The 21,443-nt window shown below is 44.6% G+C and overlaps 1 protein-coding gene across 3 annotated transcripts in view; it reads right to left on the reverse strand.

The window, feature by feature from the left end:
- RGS8 (regulator of G protein signaling 8) overlaps nucleotides 1–21,443 on the reverse strand; it is a 43,046-nt gene that overhangs the window by 18,705 nt on the left and 2,898 nt on the right. The window contains exons 2-5 of one of the 3 annotated variants that reach the window (XM_073356605.2): nucleotides 9,825–9,926; nucleotides 8,549–8,607; nucleotides 4,161–4,262; nucleotides 3,339–3,403 (exon numbers count right to left, since the gene is read on the reverse strand). In XM_073356605.2, coding sequence (XP_073212706.1) covers nucleotides 3,339–3,403; nucleotides 4,161–4,262; nucleotides 8,549–8,607; nucleotides 9,825–9,902 — 304 coding nt within the window. In that variant the 5' untranslated portion in view covers nucleotides 9,903–9,926. The remainder of the gene's footprint in view (nucleotides 1–3,338; nucleotides 3,404–4,160; nucleotides 4,263–8,548; nucleotides 8,608–9,824; nucleotides 9,927–21,443) is intronic. The other 2 variants (XM_073356604.2, XM_073356603.2) reach the window with 2 other exon arrangements.

A 21,443-nucleotide genomic window follows, 5' to 3' on the forward strand; every position in this document is an offset into this window, starting at 1 on the left:
GCATTGCCCATCCTGGGAGACCCTAGAGACATGGAACTAATTCACTGGTGACCTATGACCCCTTTGTAACAGCATAGCTGGCCTAAAAGGGCTTCCGAGCAGCCAGAAGCTCTCTTCCCTGCCAGGAATACCCCTGGTGCAGTTGAACTCCCCAACAAGCACAGAGGTGACCCCACTGGTTCTACAGCCCCATGACCCCACAAGAGCCCCCGGTGCAGGAATACAGGGCAGGTGGGGGTATGGCTCAGTGTTTCAATGCTGTGGCTTTTCCTAAGATGCTGCAAGTCCCATAGGGGCCATGGCGGCCAGGACAGAAGGTAAGGGCTGCCCTAACCTGCACTGGAGGGCTGCATGGCAGCAACCCCAGGATAGGAAAAGCACAAGCCAACTTCCCCTCAGTCCCTCAGCTAGCCTCCATGCTGGTGCAAAGATGAATCACGTCCAGAATGAGAACGCTGCATATTATTTAAGAAAATAACATGATCCCTGGTCAAGATTGCGATCAGAGAGCCCCCAAAGAGAGGGGTTCTGAGTAGAGATTGTTGGGGAGGGGTAGGAGAGAGCGAGCGCAATGGATCTCCTTAAGTTCTGGTATCATTCTGGAACCAGATTTTATTGGAAACATAGCACCTTTTAACTAAGGTCCTAGACTCCACTCAAGAGACCCTCTCCTGAAAGTATTATGTAGAGATTAAATGTTACTATAAAGTTCACTAAAGCAATTCAAGCAGCAGCCTCTCATACTTCAGTTGCTATTTTACAAAGGTAAATGAGCTGATATTACGCATAGAGACTGCATGATGCTCTGTTAGAGGCCTTTTTGGAATGTCTCCACCTGCAGCCTCTTTGTAGTCTCATTGTATGTGGCAACAAGAGGTTCAGAAGTTCCAAAAAAGAATACTGACTCTCTAGGTACAGTGTCGACCTCCTTACCTTGGCAATACTCATTGAATTGTTATGAGGGTCTCAAGATTGTATCATTTTAGTAACATTTAATTCCTCCCTTTGATCTGAAAAATACCTCTCTGCTTCCTTCCAGTATATCCCTGGAGGGACAGCTTGGAGTTGGCTCCCCTCTGTCATTCAATTCCTGAGCACTGTCTATGCCATAACACGCCATTACATCAAGGAATTGTTTGGTCTGAAGAGGCCCAAAACCTCATTCCAGGTTTAACTTTGACTGTGGCAGGTGAAAATTGTGAGTCAACAACGTTATTCCAAGTGAATTAGCAAACCATAACTAATTCTTAACCCCTCTGAAATTTACCCAGGAGTTTCCATTCCAGAACAGACCAGTGGTCTATCTAGTGAAGCAATGATCTATGCCAGATGCTTCAGAGATAATGTGATACCTGCATAACACTATAAAGCAAAGAGAAAATTTATTTCTGAGCCCAGCTGGTGATCATATGCCCCAGAGCATGAGCTGATATTACGCTAGCAAACACTGTTCACACGGGCAGTCATAAGGAAATTTGATATAGTTCTCTCCTTTTTTGCCACTAGCTGTAGGCGCTTAGCTGAAAATGTTCACTAGGGACAGTCACACAGAAATGCTAGAGTAGACACAAGACTTCTTTATCTCTCTGACCTTAAGACAATGTTTGTTCATGCGTGCTACTTAATGGGGGGGGGGGGGGAATGCAGATAACTCATGCTTTGTTCTGCTTCCACAATGAATCTTAGGCAGTTCCATTGCCTTTTAATGTAATGTAGTTATGAAAATGAAAATACCTACTATGGTTACCACAAGATAATCCCTTTCACTCAAAGGTCTGTGGGCCAAGCACTGCTCTTGTTTACATTGGTATAATTCTAGAGTAACGCAGTTGACGTCAATGGAGTTACTTCAAATTTGTATCAGTTTAACTGAGAGCAGGTTTTGACCCTCACATTTGCAATTCCAGAGGCTTCTGGTACAAAACAGAATGTAGAGTATTCCATGGTAAGGGGGGTTATTAAATTACTGATATTTCACTGTTCACTGGGTAACTCTACAGGGCCATTATTAGAAACTCCGCTTTTGTCATCACACACCATATAGTTACCACAATGACTTCCTATTCTAGATATGGGAGAAAGCTGGTGTCTCAGCAAGCCCTGTGCGGTAGCTGCTAAAAATGCTGACATTTTTATGGTACCCACTGTATGATGTTCTAAGGCTGGAGCCACATCAACCAGCTAAAAGGGAAACTATTTCTATAATTTCATCACATATAATCTTATCTACTTAGCTTTTGTAACAGAAGCATACTCTTGTATACTACATGCCTTACCTTTCTTAATGTCCTAACTTATGCTCAGGGGTAACATAGGACTATGACAATATTAGAGCTGGGCAAAAAAAAAATTGGATATTGACAAAAGTTTTCCATGATATTTTGGGTTTTGACCAAAAAAGAGGTTTTAAAAAGTTGAATATTTTCCCCTAGCTGCAAAAATGATATGCTCAGTGAATTATTGTTGGTGAAATAATACAGCATCTTTTCATCCATGGATCTCAAAGCAGTTTACAGTCATCAATTAATTCCCAACCAAAAACACTGGGGTTTCAATGGGGTTCAGGGGGGGAAAAAAAAGGTCAGTCTAAACACTTAAGGAGTCCAGCCCGTTCCCTCCTGAAAATATAAGCCTTCACCACACACTCTCACCCCTCTTAGTTTACACTGCTCACACAATCTCAGTTTGCCCCCTTGTTTCATGCTGTAATGAAAAAATGCTATTGGATATACACCGCTAATTTGTTAAAGGTGTAGAAAAGATTGTGAAAGGAGGCAGTCCCAGGTTCCGTTCCACGATATCAGAATTCCATAGCTTCCCAGCAGGATGCGTTGGTGGAGCAGAATAATATTTTTATAAACAGAATTGGAATGATTGATCAGTTTAGTGGTATGAAGTGTGATGATTACATCGTTCAGTATGGTTTGTGTTTGTAGAACATTCACACTTGTATGTTTAACTATAGGTTATACCATGTAACAACTAAAATATGTCATTTTTGTAATGAGCAAAGCTATATGCTGGAATGTTCAAAGTCACATAGGGGAATTGAATGCCCACTGGATTTCCCATTAACATTAATGGGAACTGGGCAGCCAGATCCCCCAGGCGGGTTTGAAAATTTCAGCCACAGTGTATGTTAGTGTTATAGTACACACTCCCTCCCAGCATGTTCTTGTGATATTGCCCTGATTCCTTAATTATGGATGGTTAAGATAGACAGACAGTTATGCAGAGATCCACTGAGGGTCCTTGTGCCATCTAATACGATTCTTCACATTTGAACTACAGTAAATATTTGTGAAAGAGGATGGAGGTAGAATGTAGCTTCTACTCACATTTATGGGACAAGAGACTGTCAAACGAATCTGCCCATCTTGTGGCTTCTTCTGTTGATAATCTTCTAAAAGAAAGGAAATGACAATCACAAATAGTCTATTACAGATAGCCTTCTGGTGCAACTTGCCCGGGAAGGGCTGGACAAGACACCAGATGTTTTAGACCAGGACTTTGTATCAACCAAAGTAGAGGCAATCACTGAGGAATTAATCCCAAGTTTTACACAAGTCCTAGTACATGCTGATACAGGACTCTTTGGAGGTGTGGAGGTCTAGTTGTTTTAGCTAAACCTTAACGCAAGCTGGATGCATTCAATAAAGCTGTTTGTTCTTGACTTTAATCATGAAACTTAGCAGATCAGTTAAATGCCTCCAGTGTTGTAGAGCATAATAGGGCTATGGATTGAAGATGCTGATCACCTGTTATGCAGAGGTGACTGCTCATATTTAGACTAGTAATAACAATGGGCCAAATTCTGTCCTCAGATAAATGCACACAACTCCCATTTGTATCAGGGGGGTGGTATGCATGTTCTATCTGAGAATTTGCTCCAATTTATCCATGATGCAAGTATTTTCTAACAGAGCTGGTGCTGTTTCAAATTCCGTGGGTTTCTGTCTTCCTTTTGGGAAAAGCAGATCTCCAAAGATTTGGGGATTTTTCATTGCTTGCTCTCAAAAGATTAAATTAATTATTTTTCAGGAATGTTCAGTGCTAAAACCAATTCCAGTTGCAGGGATTGGGGTTCAAAGCTTACAAAGTACAATGAAAGGAAGGAAATACAAATAGAAAGGGAAGGAGAATGGTGCATCTGTACTCACTTCAAAGCCCGGTTGGGCTTATCTGGAAGAATGGCTGTGAAATCATTACATGAGTCTGATTTGTGAGACAGGCAGCCCAGGCGAGTTCTCATCCCTCTGTTCCTGTAATCAGTACGGGATAGGGGTGCAGGCAGGGGAGAACCAGAGACGGTGACAATTACAAGACTAGCCAGAGTTGTACAATGCAAGATCTCAGTGACTTTTTATCTAATGAGGCCCCCAAGCAAGGGTTCTGAGGGTTTAGCCAAACATCTTCAATGAAGGCTGAGAGATAGCTAGGATGGTTTTTTGTTTGGGCAGATAGGACTAAAACAGTGGTTCTCAAACTTTTGTACTGGTGACCCCTTTCACATAGCAAGCCTCTGAGTGCAACTCCCCTTATAAATTAAAAACACTTTTAAATATATTTAACACCATTATAAATGCTGGAGGCAAAGAGGGGTCCGGGGTGGAGGCTGACAGCTCACAACCCCCCGCCATGTAATAACCCTGGAACCCCCTGAGGGGTCCCATCCCCCAGTTTGGGAACCCCTGGACTAAAATATCAGAACAGAGTCTCCAGTAATTAAAGCCCTTGCTTTGTAGCTCACAAGTCAGTAAGTCAGAATGGTGAATCAGTGTGAAAGGCCACAGGCTTGGAATGGTTTCTTGTGGCGCTCTTCTCTGGATGATAGAAGGGGGAACTAGGCAGCTGTGCCAGAAATCAGTCACCACTTTTCACCAGTGCAAGGATGGTACAAATACTATGAGCACTTGCAGTTAGGGGGGCATAAAGGATTAGAGGGAGCAGGTGGGCGCTGCAAATGACCCTCTAATACAGAATCATAAAGGCCTGGCAGGATTCTGGATGGGATCTGTAAATTCAGAGTGACAAGGACTAGTGGACTAGAGATAAATTTCATCCACTATAGATTTATCTGTGCAAGGATTTACTCTATCATTTGCTCTCTAAAACATGTTCCACAGATTTCACCCTTTCCCACCTCGTAACCATTCCCACCCCTCCAGTGGGGTGGGAGACACGTGCACAACACCCAATTATTACATAACAATCTCACTGGGAAAACTTGGGTGGAGAGGCATCAAACAGGAAGGTGAGAGCAATTGCCACTGTACAGGAACAGTCCTATTTTGGCACTGTCCCCTCTCAAACAAATAAATATTGGTTAATAGTTTTACAACATGGTTTGAAAGAGCAAGAAATGCATAATCCATTACTCCTCTCTCCAACCCGAAAAGCATCTCGGCTAATGGATTCTCCCAACACTAAATGAGAGCACCTTCTCCTGCGGATGAGAATTGGAGAATTCAATAATTCAGCCCACGCTCTTCCGATACTGGACCCAACCCTGACCTGGAAAGACCCTCTTCTTTTAACTCTTCTGCAAAACAGATTGATAAAGCTTTCCATGACTGCAGAGGGAAGCATAACATTCTTCCATTCCATATATAATATTTTTTCCGAACACATTGGTGCTAGTCCCTGAGCCAGTTTGCATTGTGCCCACTTTTTTTCCTTCTTTATCACTCTCAGATAGTTCCTATTATGCATGTTTTAATATAATTTTAGAGCAAATTAAATATTAATTGAATGCAATGATTGTCTCCCTGGCACAATATGGACAGCTTGTAGCATTAACTATGGCAAAATATTGAGATCCTTAGTTACAGGCATTGGTGGACGACATCAAAACATGGACATGTGACCAAAGATCTCAGGACAAAATTCCACAAGGACTCTAAACGTTGATGCAGAAACATTCCCTGTAAAATGCTATCTCTCAACTATGCTGAGGACTCCGATGCTGTTGCGTCTAATCTATGAGCTTTTTAATGCTTTTTCCACCAGTCACCCCCAACCTTCATCCTTCCTGCAATGCCTGTTCCAGCAGACTCTGTGAAAGGCTCATGAATTGCTCAGCAGAGGTGCGACACACATTACCGCAATGCTGGTTAAATTTCTCTGATGTCTGAGATCAAGGGACTGCAGCAGGGAATAACAGTACAAGAAAGACAGAGATGCTGCTGCACAAGGAGGATCTCATTTTTGACGGAATATTGAGCCTAAGGTTTTGACTTCCAAGGAAGGACGCGGAAGGGGAAGAAGGAAATGGAATCCATGGGAAATGGAGAAGCAAGGGAAGGTCAGGAGGGGAAGAGGTACATTGGAATGAGCTTAAAGGCTTATCAGACAAGGGAGAGGGTTACAGGGTGGGAAGGGGTGAAGAATGGATCCTTTCTTTTCAGTTACCTCCATGGAATCAGTAAGGCATCCATGCAGGCATCCAGTTACAGTTAACCCTTTAATTGGCCGGCTTGTAGGGCGGCCAGTGCTGTTTGCAGGAGATAAGACTGCGGGGAGGAGGGATTTACTGTTTCATGTCCTGTCCCTTAAAATCAAAGAATCCTCTGTAAAAGGAGGGACAGCTGTTCTCAACCCATTTAATTCTCTTGCCTCCTAGAAGGGAATGTTGGATTTTCAGTGAAAACCATTCAGAGTTGAAGGTTGGTCATAGCAGGAAATTTAATCCTCTCCTTTAATCCCCAGAACCAAGGTTCTAGTCCAGCTTCAGGTCTAAGTGAAATGAGTTTGGTGGTGTCAGCTCACCGCTGAATGGCAGGAGTTGACATAACAGTACGTTTCATTCAACACAATTGGCAGTCTTTGCTCAATGGGCTCAGCTCAGGACTGAGCTGGCTAAGACCAAACTACTTCTTGCCCCTGTCATCCCTCTAGGTCATGGTTGATGTTACTGACCAGGCATCCTGGAAAAGCTGGCACTGCAACTAACCTGTAAATAAAATAACACAAGGACTTCACCCTTCTGTAGGGGCTGATCCTTTAACCACTACAGGCTCGAACATTCACACACAATATAAAAGCTAATTCCTGATGCATCTAATCATTTGGACTCTTGGAGCCTGTGCAGTCTGTGAATGGCTGAGGAGAAGGAGAAAAGAGCAGAGGAAATGGACAACCTTTGGCACAGGGCCAGCTTGTTCCTCTGCCTTGTCACTGAATCTCATTCCAGGGAGGAAGGCCAGGTTCCACCAGGAAGGAAGCTGATGGGACACATAATGGATAAATGCTGTCTCCCTGGTGCACACAGTATAGTTGCTTCCTAGTGACCATGAGAGAGGAGAAATACCTGATAACCTCCCTATCTTCTTACCCAAAGAAGGCACCCAAGCAGAAGACAAAAGAGCAGAAGAGAGAGGAGATTGTCTGGGGAGGAGTGGGGTGCCCACCTTCTTCGGGCCTGAAGAATTCCCAAGGCTACTGCTGCCAAATGCAGCATCCATTTTAAGACCTGATTACGTTAAAAATGCACAAAGCTTCTTCCCCACTAAACTAATGGAGAAGGGATTGCATTACATGCCAGTGAGTGCATTTCCTTAATCCCCACTCTGACCGTCTGCCTTCCATTGTGTTTTAGCTGAAACCAATCCCTATAATTCCCTAAGCCCCTTTGAATTTCCTTATTAACACAACCTCACTCGGATGTGAAACCAAAGCATGTGAACCCCGCGATTCCAGTAGCCAGGATTTTTCTTCCCCATTGCCAGGCTGGCATTGGTCATTGAGGGCAGAGCTGGGCAGCTGCTGGTGCTCCTCTCCCACACAACCCCACACGTTCATGCACTTGAGTTCTACCACGAAAATGCTCTGCACTCTTCTGGGCTCCTGATTTATGACAGTTCCACCCCATCCTCACTGTCCCTCGCCATCATCCATAATGTTCCCTTCCCTCTACCACAGCCACCTTTCCTGCTGATGCCACAGCTGACCACTGGAGAACTTCTCTCTGACCAATGTATTTCTCTCTTCATTGCTGGAATGATGACCCAAGATAGCTAATGAGGGCAAACCTGAGGCTCTGGTGATCTCTCTTTTCCCCAGTCTTTTAAACCTACCAGTAATTCTCTCTGCTGCAGGTACAGCCAATTGTTTACACCTTAATAAATCCAATATGTGACTCTGTGAAACTGGTCCCAGTAGGAATCCATCCATGGATCTTACTCCCACCACACACCCCATCTCTTTTCCCACCCTATAATAGAACTCCAGTGCAGAGAGGAATTGCCAGCATCTTCCAGTGCATGTTTTGAGGATGCTATTTGGGGGCAGAGGAGGGGGAGTTTGTTTTGATCATGGCACCCAACTTCAGCAAGATGACATTGTAGAGTCACCACAGGACAAGAAAAATGAAGCCATCCCAGGGGAGAAAACTAATAATGCTGAGGTTTAAAAAGGAAGAGCAGAGATTTCCAAAGAGACTGCAAGAGATTAAGAACATCCATCAATATATGTAGAAAGCCAGATGAATTGAACATGGATAAGGCATTCCAGACAGACAGACAGACAGAGACAGAGAAAAGATACTCACTGCCTTTGACCTGTCCTCACGACCTGTGGTTCTTTGCCAATTGTGTGATCGGAGAGGCTCTACGGAGAGAATAGAGCAGTCTTTTAAGAGGCAGAAAGTCACACTCAGACACACCTCCCCATCCCCACTTTCTCCGAGCAGCAGCACAGCTGAAAGCAGCTCTCCTATCTGTGTCACATCCAGTAAACACTAAAGCAGCCTAACCCAGCAGACTGAGGCTTGGCTACACTAATACTGCAGAGCCGGCTCACACATCTCATTGGTGGGATTTCAGAATAGCCCACCTGATCAGAACACTTTGTTGCATCCTTCATCCTCCTCCTCCTCATTAACCTGAACACAAATCCCTTAGCTTCTATTACATTAAAATAATCCACCGCTTGGCATATTCTGTATATGAGAAAGGTTCACAGGGAGAATTCAGATGGGATTCCCCTGCAAACATTCTCTGTTGTTGTTACCCTGATTAAATTGGAATAAAGCATCAACCTGCATTGTCGTAAAAAAACCCTCCTCTGAGGTTGGGACAGGTTATTGTTTTCAGATCATAGGTCACAGAGCTCTTTCCACAGACAGCTGCTGACAGAAAAGGTACTGGAGAGTGTAATTAAAGAGTCCTGTTGTCATCAAAACCAAATCAAATCTATTAAAAAGCAAGGAAGGCTCCTTATTGGATGTAATGTGATAAATGCAGAGCTAGTAAAAAATCCCCCCCTGGCAGGTTACAGATGTGAATTTCCTTTCCATCCCATGAAGACCTGCTATTATCTCACATTCTCTCATACCACTTCTCACCTGACTTTTACTAACAACCCAAATTCCCTGCCCTCCCACACAGAGCCACCAGTGTCTCACTTTCTGTTTTCTCGTCTCTTCCTCTATTACAGATCCAAATTCCCCTCTCTCGTCATATACAGACTGATGAACTCTTCCATCCTTGTGCCCTCAGGCCTGAACTGGCAGAGGGGATAGACAAGGGGAGACGTTTTCAAAAGCAACTAAGTGACTTGAAAGTCAGTGGCGCGTGTCCTCCTAAGTCACTTTTTAAAATCGTACGTTGGGTGACTTAACAGGTCTTTTTGCCTCTCTAACTTCTGTGAGGCTGTGATGACCTGTTCTTATCCCACTTCCTTCTCTACCACATGCCAACCCTTTAATACAGATCCTAACCAATATTCTCAGAAAAGCTGCAAAATGTCTCCCTTGGCCACAAAAACATACAATTACTACTCTTTCCCGTCATTGTCTGGAACCGGTATTCTGTCGAAAGCCTCACCTGCCCCTCTTTCTTTAGTAAAGACTTCTGGCTTTTGTGTTCTTTGTAGCCCCAGCTTGAAGCATATCCTGAGACCATATGTGATTATATGGGCAGAATCTACTGAGAAAAGATTTATGATGGATATAAAAATTATTTAAGCAAATATAAGAGCCATTCTAGCTTTTCATCTTGGAATTATTCCTTTATAACCTGGAGTTCTCAGGGAAGTGATTTATCTATTCTCAGCTCAGTACACAATACTCCAGGCTGTGATGATGCTGATTGATCAGGCCTCAGTTTCACCAGGAACCAGGAACTGAACCAACGTGGTGGCTGATATAAGACGTTTGTCATCCAGTGTGAGAGGCTGAGGCTCATAGTGTGCAAATGGTGTTGATAAGGTGGGTGAATTTGTTCAAACTAAATGACAACCAGCATGAGCCTTTGCCCAAATCCAAACCAAATTCAAAACAACGTTGCAGACAGCTCAGTGAACATTTAGCTTGTCATTTTCACTATTCTGTGCTTCTTCCTACTTCTGTCTGGGCTATTGCAATACAATGAGGTGTTATTTTTGCAATGACAAAAAAGCCAAATGTTGAGGGCTCTTCAACACAACTTCTAGACCAACAAAAAAACCCATTTTTGAAAGTCCAGCTCCAGCATCCAGACTTTTTGACTTTACTTTGATCTGAATCAAACAAAATCTCTGAGCCACCTGTCCTGGATGTATAATGAATCTGGAGATTATGGTGTGAGTCTTCCCTCTGTTACATCAGATTTTACATCATGTGAACTCCATTGACGTCAACAGTGTAACAGAGTAGAGAATCAAGCCTGTAATTTGCCTTATTGATTCTCCAGGTTAGTGTTGTTAATGCAAAAGTGGGTTATTGGGCAGCCCCAGAATAACCGTGGAGACTGATACTTCTCTCCATTACTTTCCTGGTCAGGATTGAGTTAATCAGGAACAAACTATGTGCACTGGGTTGATAGATGCGGCTTGGCAAATGTAATTAAATTGAAGATAAAGAGAATTATATTTTGCAGTGTAATATTTTAGAAAGCCTCTGTGAGGTAGGAGAAGGGTTTATAGCAAATTCCTTCTACAATGGCCCTTGTGTTTTTGTTTTAGCAGATGTACTATGCTGGCTTCTATTTAAAAGCTTTTAATAAAACAGCCATTTAAATATTAAATTTGAATACCATCCAACATTTTAAATCTCTTTAAGAAATCTTTTACAGCAATTTCCTCATGGCCTAATAGCAAATACACAAAACATAAATGTGTGGTATTGAGATGAGGTTATCAGGGAGACTCTATGGACACAAGGAATCACTGGACAGGACAGAAGGTCATTTACTGGCTCAACAATCTAATCTCTACCATCAAGCTCTTTCCTTCAGGTCCCTCTGCACCTTCTGTAAACTCAAATGTCTCCCTTCCTCCTTTATGTCGCTAATGTTTTGCCCATGGCAAGCTGACAACATCCCCCAAATTTATGATATGAACTTACAACTGGTTGTCACCCCCTCGGCATGCCTTTGGCTTGCCCCACTATGTGAAAACTCTTCTAGAACAACTATGTCCATTGCGTCTCCTGTTGTCCCAGACTATGGCTTGAGCCACTGAGCTGCCAAGTGAAAGTGAATGGTCACCGTCGTGAGGAAATGTGCTTCCTAGAGAACAGCAGCCTTTGTTTCTGAAACTGCTACCTGGCCCAGGATTGCAGCTTTGATGGTCTTGTAGTCAGTGGCAGCAGCCTCTCTCAGGGCCTGATATGTAACTTGTGCTTCTCCCACATTCCTCCTTCCACTGAGTAAGGACAGAGTAGTACTCTGCTCAGAGGTATCGCAGAAGTCCTAAAGGATATCATCTGATCCAATCATAGACAGGGAAGAGATGGCATTCACTGGCATTTTGGAGGGTGTTCCTGAGTTAATGAACTTCTTTACTTGGGCTACAGGTCTATACCTGTTTGACTCAAATAATCTCTTGTACCTAGTCATTTAAACAGGCTTTTTTCCCCCTTCCAGTTTGGAAGTATGTGTGCATGTGATTTTTGTTGTTGTTGTTTTGGGGGCAGGGGGTTGTTTGCTTAAGGGTCCATATGCCTTTGTTTATCTCTGTTATGGTATGGTTAACTAGCCTCCCTGTTGATTCTAAAGATTTTAAATTCCTCACCTCACTGCTGATTTTAAGGTCTTCTCGGTTAGCTTGCTTATGTTATTGAAATCTCCCTTTCTAAAGTATAGTGTCACCATGCTACATTTTTGTGCAATCCCTCCTCTGAGGATGTTAAACTTAATGAGACTGTAGGCATTATTACCTAGTGAATAGTTACTTCTGTGTCCCCTGCATTGTTTAGGAATAAGTGGCAAGTAACCTTTCCTATTGTGTACTCTACAACTAGCTGTTCCAAGAAGCACTTTTTCAAGATGCCAAGAAATTGCTTCCCTAAACCTTGTTCCACGGTGACATCTGACCAACTTCTGTCCAAATAGCTGAAGTCACCCATGATTAAATTTTAATTAGTCTTTGTTGCCTCTTTGATCTCTGTGGGAAGAGGTCAGAAGAGCCTGAGGGCTTGCCCTGGAGGACTAGCTTGCATTGATTGTTGTATCGCAGCACTGCCCTGCTGTCACACTGGGGCTAGCTGCACACTATTCAGCCTAACTAGATGAGGCTGCATTTGTGGGTCCTATTCTGACTTCTGCCATGAGTAATATACGACTGAGAGCTTTGTGCTTGGATGGAGAGCAGGTTAAAAGGAACAAATAGTTTTGACCTGGAGCTAAAGCTCTGGAACAGACAAACCCTGAGGAAGTCTAAATTGGTGTAATTTAGTAGTTGAATAGTAGACGTGATAAGTTACATCAGTTTAGATTCTCTTAGAAACTCTTATTTTGACTCATCTCTGAATTTGGGCCACTGTTTGGATATGTTTGCTTTGACTTTTTTCCTTTTCTCTGCCTCTCCTGTTTATTTTGCTTTCCCTTCTTCATCTCTCTTTCCTTCTGTCTCTAACCTTTTCTTCTTCCTTTTTTCTCTATTCCCATCGTTCCCTCACTGTTATACCTCCTTGCCACTCTCTTCTCACTCAGTGCCTTGCCATTTTCAGCTTTGTATCACTATCCTAAAACCATCTGAATTGGCCACAGGGGGATTCTCCCACTGTAGTGGGGACCTTGGGTGGTGCAGAGATGCCATAATGGCTCCTATGGCACCCCACCTCCCTCATGAGGCTGTTCAAACATACCCAGAAACCAAATTGGCACCTGGGTGGGCCCAGGATCAAGGGACTGCAAACATAGTTTAGTGCACTCTTTAATCCCTCTTCTGGAGTGGTGCTGAGCTCTTCTCAGCCACGGTTCACAATTAGGGCCTAAGGAACATCTCTAGTGTTAAACATTAGAATCACTCTCCGTGTCTGATGTCTAATACGAGAAGTCCTCCTAGAGATCTCTGTTTGGACAGTGCCATGTTGTTTTGGGGTTGGGGTGAAGCAGATTGGGATTGCAGCAAAGGTCACACTCTTGCAGCCTGAAATTAACCCTCCAGTTGACAGAACACTGAATTAAAACACTAAATAAAAAGGTGATTTATAATATGTGAGAAGGGCCCTGTGAGAAATCCACCAAGTGGGATCTATATTGGTACTATTTTTGACTGGCATGCATAGCCAAAGTTTGGGGCCCTGTAGCCTGTTTTCACTAGGAGGAGAAATTGATGATAGCACCAGGTATTTTCTTTAGTGCAATTTTGTTTATTTACAAAGATTGTACATAAAGTCCTGTTTCCCTGAACACAGCAGGAATCAAACAGCAGAAGAGTTTCTTTGCTTGCTGTTCCAAACCTGCCTATTCCAGCAGCACTCTGCACCCCAAAAAAGCCTTGTCTCTTAACTTTCTCATATGGCCACATTACCAGTGCTTTTGTTACTGTCTGCTTAGCTTTTTGGCCACTTCTGTCTCTCCTTGCTCCTGCTCTCACACACCGACAGAAACCATTGCGCCAGTCCAAGCCCTAGCCCCTGCATTTAAAAACCCCTTGGGCCATGTGGTTCTGCTTCTCCTTAAGTTTTCCTGTGTGCCTGTGTCATAAATATAAAGGGAAGGGTAAACCCCTTTGAAATCCCTCCTGGCCAGGGGAAAGCTCCTCTCACCTGTAAAGGGTTAAGAAGCTAAAGGTAACCTCGCTGGCACCTGACCAAAATGACCAATGAGGAGACAAGATACTTTCAAAAGCTGGGAGGAGGGAGAGAAACAAAGGGTTTGTGTGTCTGTCTGTAGTCGTCTTGGCCAGGGACAGAACAGGAATGGAGCCTTAGAACTTTTAGTAAGTAATCTAGCTAGGTATGTGTTAGATTATGATTTCTTTAAATGGCTGAGAAAAGAATTGTGCTGAATAGAATAACTATTTCTGTCTGTGTATCTTTTTTGTAACTTAAGGTTTTGCCTAGAGGGGTTCTCTATGTTTTTGAATCTAATTACCCTGTAAGATATCTACCATCCTGATTTTACAGGGGGGATTTCTTTATTTCTATTTACTTCTATTTTTTATTAAAAGTCTTCTTGTAAAACACTGAATGCTTTTTCATTGTTCTCAGATCCAAGGGTTTGGGTCTGTGGTCACCTATGCAAATTGGTGAGGCTTTTTATCCAACATTTCCCAGGAAAGGGGGAGTGCAAGTGTTGGGAGGATTGTTCATTGTTCTTAAGATCCAAGGGTCTGGGTCTGTAGTCACCTAGGCGAATTGGTGAGGCTTTTTACCAAACCTTGTCCAGGAAGTAGGGTGCAAGGTTTTGGGAAGTATTTTGGGGGGAAGGACGCGTCCAAACAGCTCTTCCCCAGTAACCAGTATTAGTTTGGTGGTGGTAGCGGCCATTCCAAGGATAACGGGGGTAATATTTTGTACCTTGGGGAAGTTTTGACCTAAGCTGGTAAAGATAAGCTTAGGAGGTTTTTCATGCAGGTCCCCACATCTGTACCCTAGAGTTCAGAGTGGGGGAGGAACCTTGACATGGTGGCACAGTGGTGGGATTAACCTGAAATCATTTTGAGATCCAGTTGAGATTTTTTGAACTAGAAATACAGATTTTAAAAAGGAATTTTTAGGAAGTCCAGAAGGCAGCTTTGAAACTGAAAGCAGCTTGGTTTCTCTCTGCTTTGTGGCCAAGCAGAGACAAAAGGGGATTATCTTGTGAATTGCAGGTTTCATTTGCCTGGAGGCAGGGTACTTAACTCCTGCAGGGAAATTCACAGTCTTCCAACCCAGAGGTTTGTTTTTTTTTTCTTTTCTTCCTAAAAGTAAATAGGGGGTGTGTGCTCTACCCATTTGCCTGGAGACAAAAGTGGCAGGGTTTTTTTTAGGATTTTGATTTTTTTTTTGTTTTACAAGGAGCACAGGTTTGAAAAGAAATTTTTTTTTTCTTCGTTGGGCTGGGTAAGCAGGTTTCCAAGTAGTTGGAGGTTTTTTGCTTTAATTTGGGCCCAGAGCAGAGACAAGGGAATTGTCTTTTTCTGTAGGCTGACAATCACTATCAGAGAATAGGTATTCTATTCCAGCACAGCAAAATTTTACAGCCAAGTTTTGTTTGTTTATTTCTAAACCTCAGGTGTAAAGTTAGTTAAAAACAGAGAGGTTAGAATGACCAAATCCTCAGCTCGACTACAGCTGGAATTAGCCAAATTTCAGGCTGAGGAAAAACAAAGGGAACATGAAAGACAGATAGAACTCATGCGGCTGGAGAAGGAGGTACAGGAGGCTGCCCACAAGAGGGAAATGGAGGCAAGGAAGCATGTGGAGGAGGTGGAGAGGATAAAGGCCCAGCAGAATATACCAACAAACCCTAGCAATCCTTCTCCAGGTACCACTTCCCATCCCAGAAAGTTCCCCACCTACAAGGCAGGTGATGATACTGAGGCCTTCTTAGAAAACTTCGAAAGGGCCTGCCTTGGGTACAACATCTCTACTGACCAATACATGGTAGAGCTGAGGCCGCAGCTCAGTGGACCCTTAGCTGAGGTGGCAGCTGAAATGCCTAAAGAACACATGAACAAGTATGAACTGTTTAAATCCAAGGCGAGAGTCAGAATGGGGATAACACCCGAGCAGTCTCGTCGGAGGTTCCGAGCCCTAAGGTGGAAACCAGACATGTCATTTACCCGACATGCCTACCACATTGTGAAACATTGGGATGCCTGGATATCAGGAGCAAGTGTTGAATCTCCAGTAAATTTGCCCTTCCTAATGCAAATGGAACAATTCTTAGAGGGTGTTCCTGAGGAAATAGAAAGATACATCCTAGATGGGAAACCCAAAACTGTAATCGAGGCAGGAGAGATTGGAGCCAGATGGGTGGAGGTGGCAGAGAAGAAGAAAACTGGTCGCAGTTGGAGCGGAGACCAGAAGGGACCACCCCAGACCACACCCTATTATCGGGGGCCGCCCAAAGCCCCACCTACCTCCCAAAGAACCCTCCAGACCCCTTATCGTCCCACCACCCCATTCTCCAGCAACCCTCCTCGTCCCAGTGACCCGTCAGCTGGACGATGTTTTAAGTGTAACGAGCTGGGGCATGTAAAGGCCAACTGCCCCAAGAACCCCAACAGATTACAGTTCATTGCACCGGAATCACACCAGAGGTCCACAGGCCCAGATACCTCCCAGATACCCTTGGAGCGGAGGGAAACTGTGAGTGTGGGCGGGAAGAAGGTCACCGCGTGGAGGGACACCGGAGCACAAGTGTCAGCTATCCATGCTTCCTTAGTGGACCCCAATTTAATCAACCCAGAGATCCAAGTGACGATTCAACCCTTCAAGTCCAACTCTTTCAATTTGCCTACAGCCAAGTTGCCTGTCCAGTACAAGGGCTGGTCAGGAATGTGGACTTTTGCAGTCTATGATGATTATCCCATCCCCATGCTGTTGGGGGAAGACTTGGCCAATCAAGTGAAGCAGGCCAAGAGGGTGGGAATGGTCACCCGCAACCAGGCTAAACAAGCCGTGAGGCCTAGCTCTGTTCCGGAAACTTCTATCAGGACCCAGTCAGAGGTGATGGACCTGGACCCCAGGCCAATGTCTGCAACAGCAGTAGTGGATCCAGTCCCAGAGACCCAGACGGAACCAGTCCCAGAACCGGAACCAGCCGAACAACCAACACCAGACCCCGTGTCAGCACTGAATCCAGTACTTGCAACCTCAACACCAGAGGGCCCCACCGAACCTGAACTGGCAGCAGCCGATAACCCTACACAAGAGGCTCAGCCGGAGCCTGAATCCCAACATAGTGCACCAGCGGAGAGCGGTTCACAGTCAACAGAAACAGCTCCATCCCCTATATCGCTTCCAGAGGGACCAAGCCTAGGTCCACAATCCCATGAGGAACTGATGTCTCCAGCATCAAGGGAACAGTTCCAGACCGAACAGGAAGCAGATGAAAGCCTCCAGAGAGCTTGGACGGCGGCACGGAGCAACCCACCGCCTCTCAGCTCTTCTAATCGATCCAGGTTTGTTGTAGAAAGAGGACTTTTATACAAGGAAACTCTTTCTGGGGGACACCAGGAAGACTGGCATCCTCAGAGACAGTTGGTAGTTCCAACTAAATACCGGGCCAAGCTCTTGAGCTTAGCCCATGATCACCCTAGTGGCCATGCTGGGGTGAACAGGACCAAAGACCGTTTGGGGGGGTCATTCCACTGGGAGGGAATGGGCAAGGATGTTTCTACCTATGTCCAGTCTTGTGAGGTGTGCCAAAGAGTGGGAAAACCCCAAGACCAGGTCAAAGCTCCTCTCCAGCCACTCCCCATCATTGAAGTTCCATTTCAGCGAGTAGCTGTGGATATTCTGGGTCCTTTTCCGAAAAAGACACCCAGAGGAAAGCAGTACATACTGACTTTCATGGATTTTGCCACCCGATGGCCGGAAGCAGTAGCTCTAAGCAACACCAGGGCTAAAAGTGTGTGCCAGGCACTAGCAGACATTTTTGCCAGGGTAGGTTGGCCCTCCGACATCCTCACAGATGCAGGGACTAATTTCCTGGCAGGAACTATGAAAAACCTTTGGGAAGCTCATGGGGTAAATCACTTGGTTGCCACTCCTTACCATCATCAAACAAATGGCATGGTGGAGAAGTTTAATGGAACTTTGGGGGCCATGATACGTAAATTCGTAAATGAGCACTCCAATGATTGGGACCTAGTATTGCAGCAGTTGCTCTTTGCCTACAGAGCTGTACCACATCCCAGTTTAGGGTTTTCCCCATTTGAACTTGTATATGGCCGTGAGGTTAAGGGGCCATTGCAGTTGGTGAAGCAGCAATGGGAGGGATTTACACCTTCTCCAGGAACTAACATTCTGGACTTTGTAACCAACCTACAAAACACCCTCCGAACCTCTTTAGCCCTTGCTAGAGAAAACTTACAGGATGCTCAAAAAGAGCAAAAAGCCTGGTATGATAAACATGCCAGAGAGCGTTCCTTCAAAGTAGGAGACCAGGTCATGGTCTTAAAGGCGCTCCAGGCCCATAAAATGGAAGCATCGTGGGAAGGGCCATTCGTGGTCCAGGAGCGCCTGGGAGCTGTTAATTATCTCATAGCATTCCCCACCTCCAACCGAAAGCCTAAGGTGTACCATATTAATTCTCTAAAGCCCTTTTATTCCAGAGAATTAAAGGTTTGTCAGTTTACAGCCCAGGGAGGAGACGACGCTGAGTGGCCTGAAGGTGTTTACTACGAAGGGAAATGTGCTGGTGGTGTGGAAGAGGTGAACCTCTCCATGACCCTTGGGCGTATGCAGCGACAGCAGATCCAGGAGCTGTGCACTAGCTACGCGCCAACGTTCTCAGCCACCCCAGGACTGACTGAACGGGCATACCACTCCATTGACACAGGTAATGCTCACCCAATTAGGGTCCACCCTTACCGGGTGTCTCCTCAAGCTAAAACTGCTATAGAACGGGAGATCCAGGATATGTTACAGATGGGTGTAATCCGCCCCTCTGAAAGTGCATGGGCATCTCCAGTGGTTCTAGTTCCCAAACCAGATGGGGAAATACGTTTTTGCGTGGACTACCGTAAGCTAAATGCTGTAACTCGCCCAGACAACTATCCCATGCCACGCACAGATGAACTATTAGAGAAACTGGGAAGGGCCCAGTTCATCTCTACCTTGGACTTAACCAAGGGGTACTGGCAGGTACCGCTAGATGAATCTGCCAAGGAAAGGTCAGCCTTCATCACACATCTCGGGCTGTATGAATTTAATGTACTCCCTTTCGGGCTGCGAAATGCACCCGCCACTTTCCAAAGACTTGTAGATGGTCTCCTAGCGGGATTAGGAGAATATGCAGTCGCCTACCTTGACGATGTGGCCATATTTTCGGATTCCTGGGCAGACCACCTGGAACATCTACAAAAAGTCCTTGAGCGCATAAGGGAGGCAGGACTAACTGTTAAGGCTAAGAAGTGTCAAATAGGCCTAAACAGAGTGACTTACCTTGGACACCAGGTGGGTCAAGGAACTATCAGCCCCCTACAGGCCAAAGTGGATGCTATCCAAAAGTGGCCTGTCCCAAAGTCAAAGAAACAGGTTCAATCCTTCTTAGGCTTGGCCGGTTATTACAGACGATTTGTACCGCACTACAGCCAAATCGCTGCCCCACTGACAGACCTAACCAAAAAGAAACAGCCAAATGCTGTTCAGTGGACCGGAAGGTGTCAGAAGGCCTTTAACAAGCTTAAAGCGACACTCATGTCTGACCCTGTACTAAGGGCCCCAGACTTTGACAAACCGTTCCTAGTAACCACAGATGCATCCGAGCGTGGTGTGGGAGCAGTTTTAATGCAGAAAGGACCTGATCAAGAATTCCACCCTGTAGTGTTTCTCAGCAAAAAACTGTCTGAGAGGGAAAGCAACTGGTCAGTCACTGAAAAAGAATGTTATGCCATTGTCTACGCTCTGGAAAAGCTACGCCCATATGTTTGGGGACGGCGTTTCCACCTGCAAACCGACCATGCTGCACTAAAGTGGCTTCACACCGTCAAAGAAACTAACAGAAAACTTCTTCGGTGGAGTTTAGCTCTCCAAGATTTTGATTTCGACATCCAACACATCTCAGGAGCTTCTAACAAAGTGGCTGATGCACTCTCCCGTGAAAGTTTCCCAGAATCAACTGGTTAAAATCGTCCTTGAGATGTGGAAAATATTGTTAGTCTTTATGTACTTGGTAGTATATTTAGAGATGCATGTGTCTTATTAACTCTGTTTTCCTAGAGCTCCAGGAAGAAATCCCAGCCAGTGTTTCACCCTAGCTGAGATTTGGGGGGCGTGTCATAAATATAAAGGGAAGGGTAAACCCCTTTGAAATCCCTCCTGGCCAGGGGAAAGCTCCTCTCACCTGTAAAGGGTTAAGAAGCTAAAGGTAACCTCGCTGGCACCTGACCAAAATGACCAATGAGGAGACAAGATACTTTCAAAAGCTGGGAGGAGGGAGAGAAACAAAGGGTTTGTGTGTCTGTCTGTAGTCGTCTTGGCCAGGGACAGAACAGGAATGGAGCCTTAGAACTTTTAGTAAGTAATCTAGCTAGGTATGTGTTAGATTATGATTTCTTTAAATGGCTGAGAAAAGAATTGTGCTGAATAGAATAACTATTTCTGTCTGTGTATCTTTTTTGTAACTTAAGGTTTTGCCTAGAGGGGTTCTCTATGTTTTTGAATCTAATTACCCTGTAAGATATCTACCATCCTGATTTTACAGGGGGGATTTCTTTATTTCTATTTACTTCTATTTTTTATTAAAAGTCTTCTTGTAAAACACTGAATGCTTTTTCATTGTTCTCAGATCCAAGGGTTTGGGTCTGTGGTCACCTATGCAAATTGGTGAGGCTTTTTATCCAACATTTCCCAGGAAAGGGGGAGTGCAAGTGTTGGGAGGATTGTTCATTGTTCTTAAGATCCAAGGGTCTGGGTCTGTAGTCACCTAGGCGAATTGGTGAGGCTTTTTACCAAACCTTGTCCAGGAAGTAGGGTGCAAGGTTTTGGGAAGTATTTTGGGGGGAAGGACGCGTCCAAACAGCTCTTCCCCAGTAACCAGTATTAGTTTGGTGGTGGTAGCGGCCATTCCAAGGATAACGGGGGTAATATTTTGTACCTTGGGGAAGTTTTGACCTAAGCTGGTAAAGATAAGCTTAGGAGGTTTTTCATGCAGGTCCCCACATCTGTACCCTAGAGTTCAGAGTGGGGGAGGAACCTTGACAGCCTGTATTCTGGGTACTACTTCTGTTTTTTCAAATACTTCTTTACTTTTAATCTGAATGAAAGGTAGCACTTTCACCCAATCCATAACAACAAGATTTAACCCAGCTCACAACAATACAAACGGGTCAGAAAACATCTGAGGCTCTAGTTTAAAGCTTTGTAAATGCTTCTACTCCCTTTAGACCTAGGAGAGAGTGTGAAGTGCAGGTATTGGGCTGGGGAAGGCAGGACAGACTTTGGGACTGCATACTGGGTAGAGGTAGGTAGGAAAGCACCAGGGCTCATCCTGTGCTGGGAAGGGAGGTAGGAGAGCACAGGGCTACAGAATTCCTTGAAAATTAAAGACCATATTAAAAATACAAATATGAGATACATA

The sequence above is a fragment of the Lepidochelys kempii genome, chromosome 8 (assembly GCF_965140285.1).
Source record: "Lepidochelys kempii isolate rLepKem1 chromosome 8, rLepKem1.hap1, whole genome shotgun sequence".
NCBI classification, from domain to species: domain Eukaryota; kingdom Metazoa; phylum Chordata; order Testudines; family Cheloniidae; genus Lepidochelys; species Lepidochelys kempii.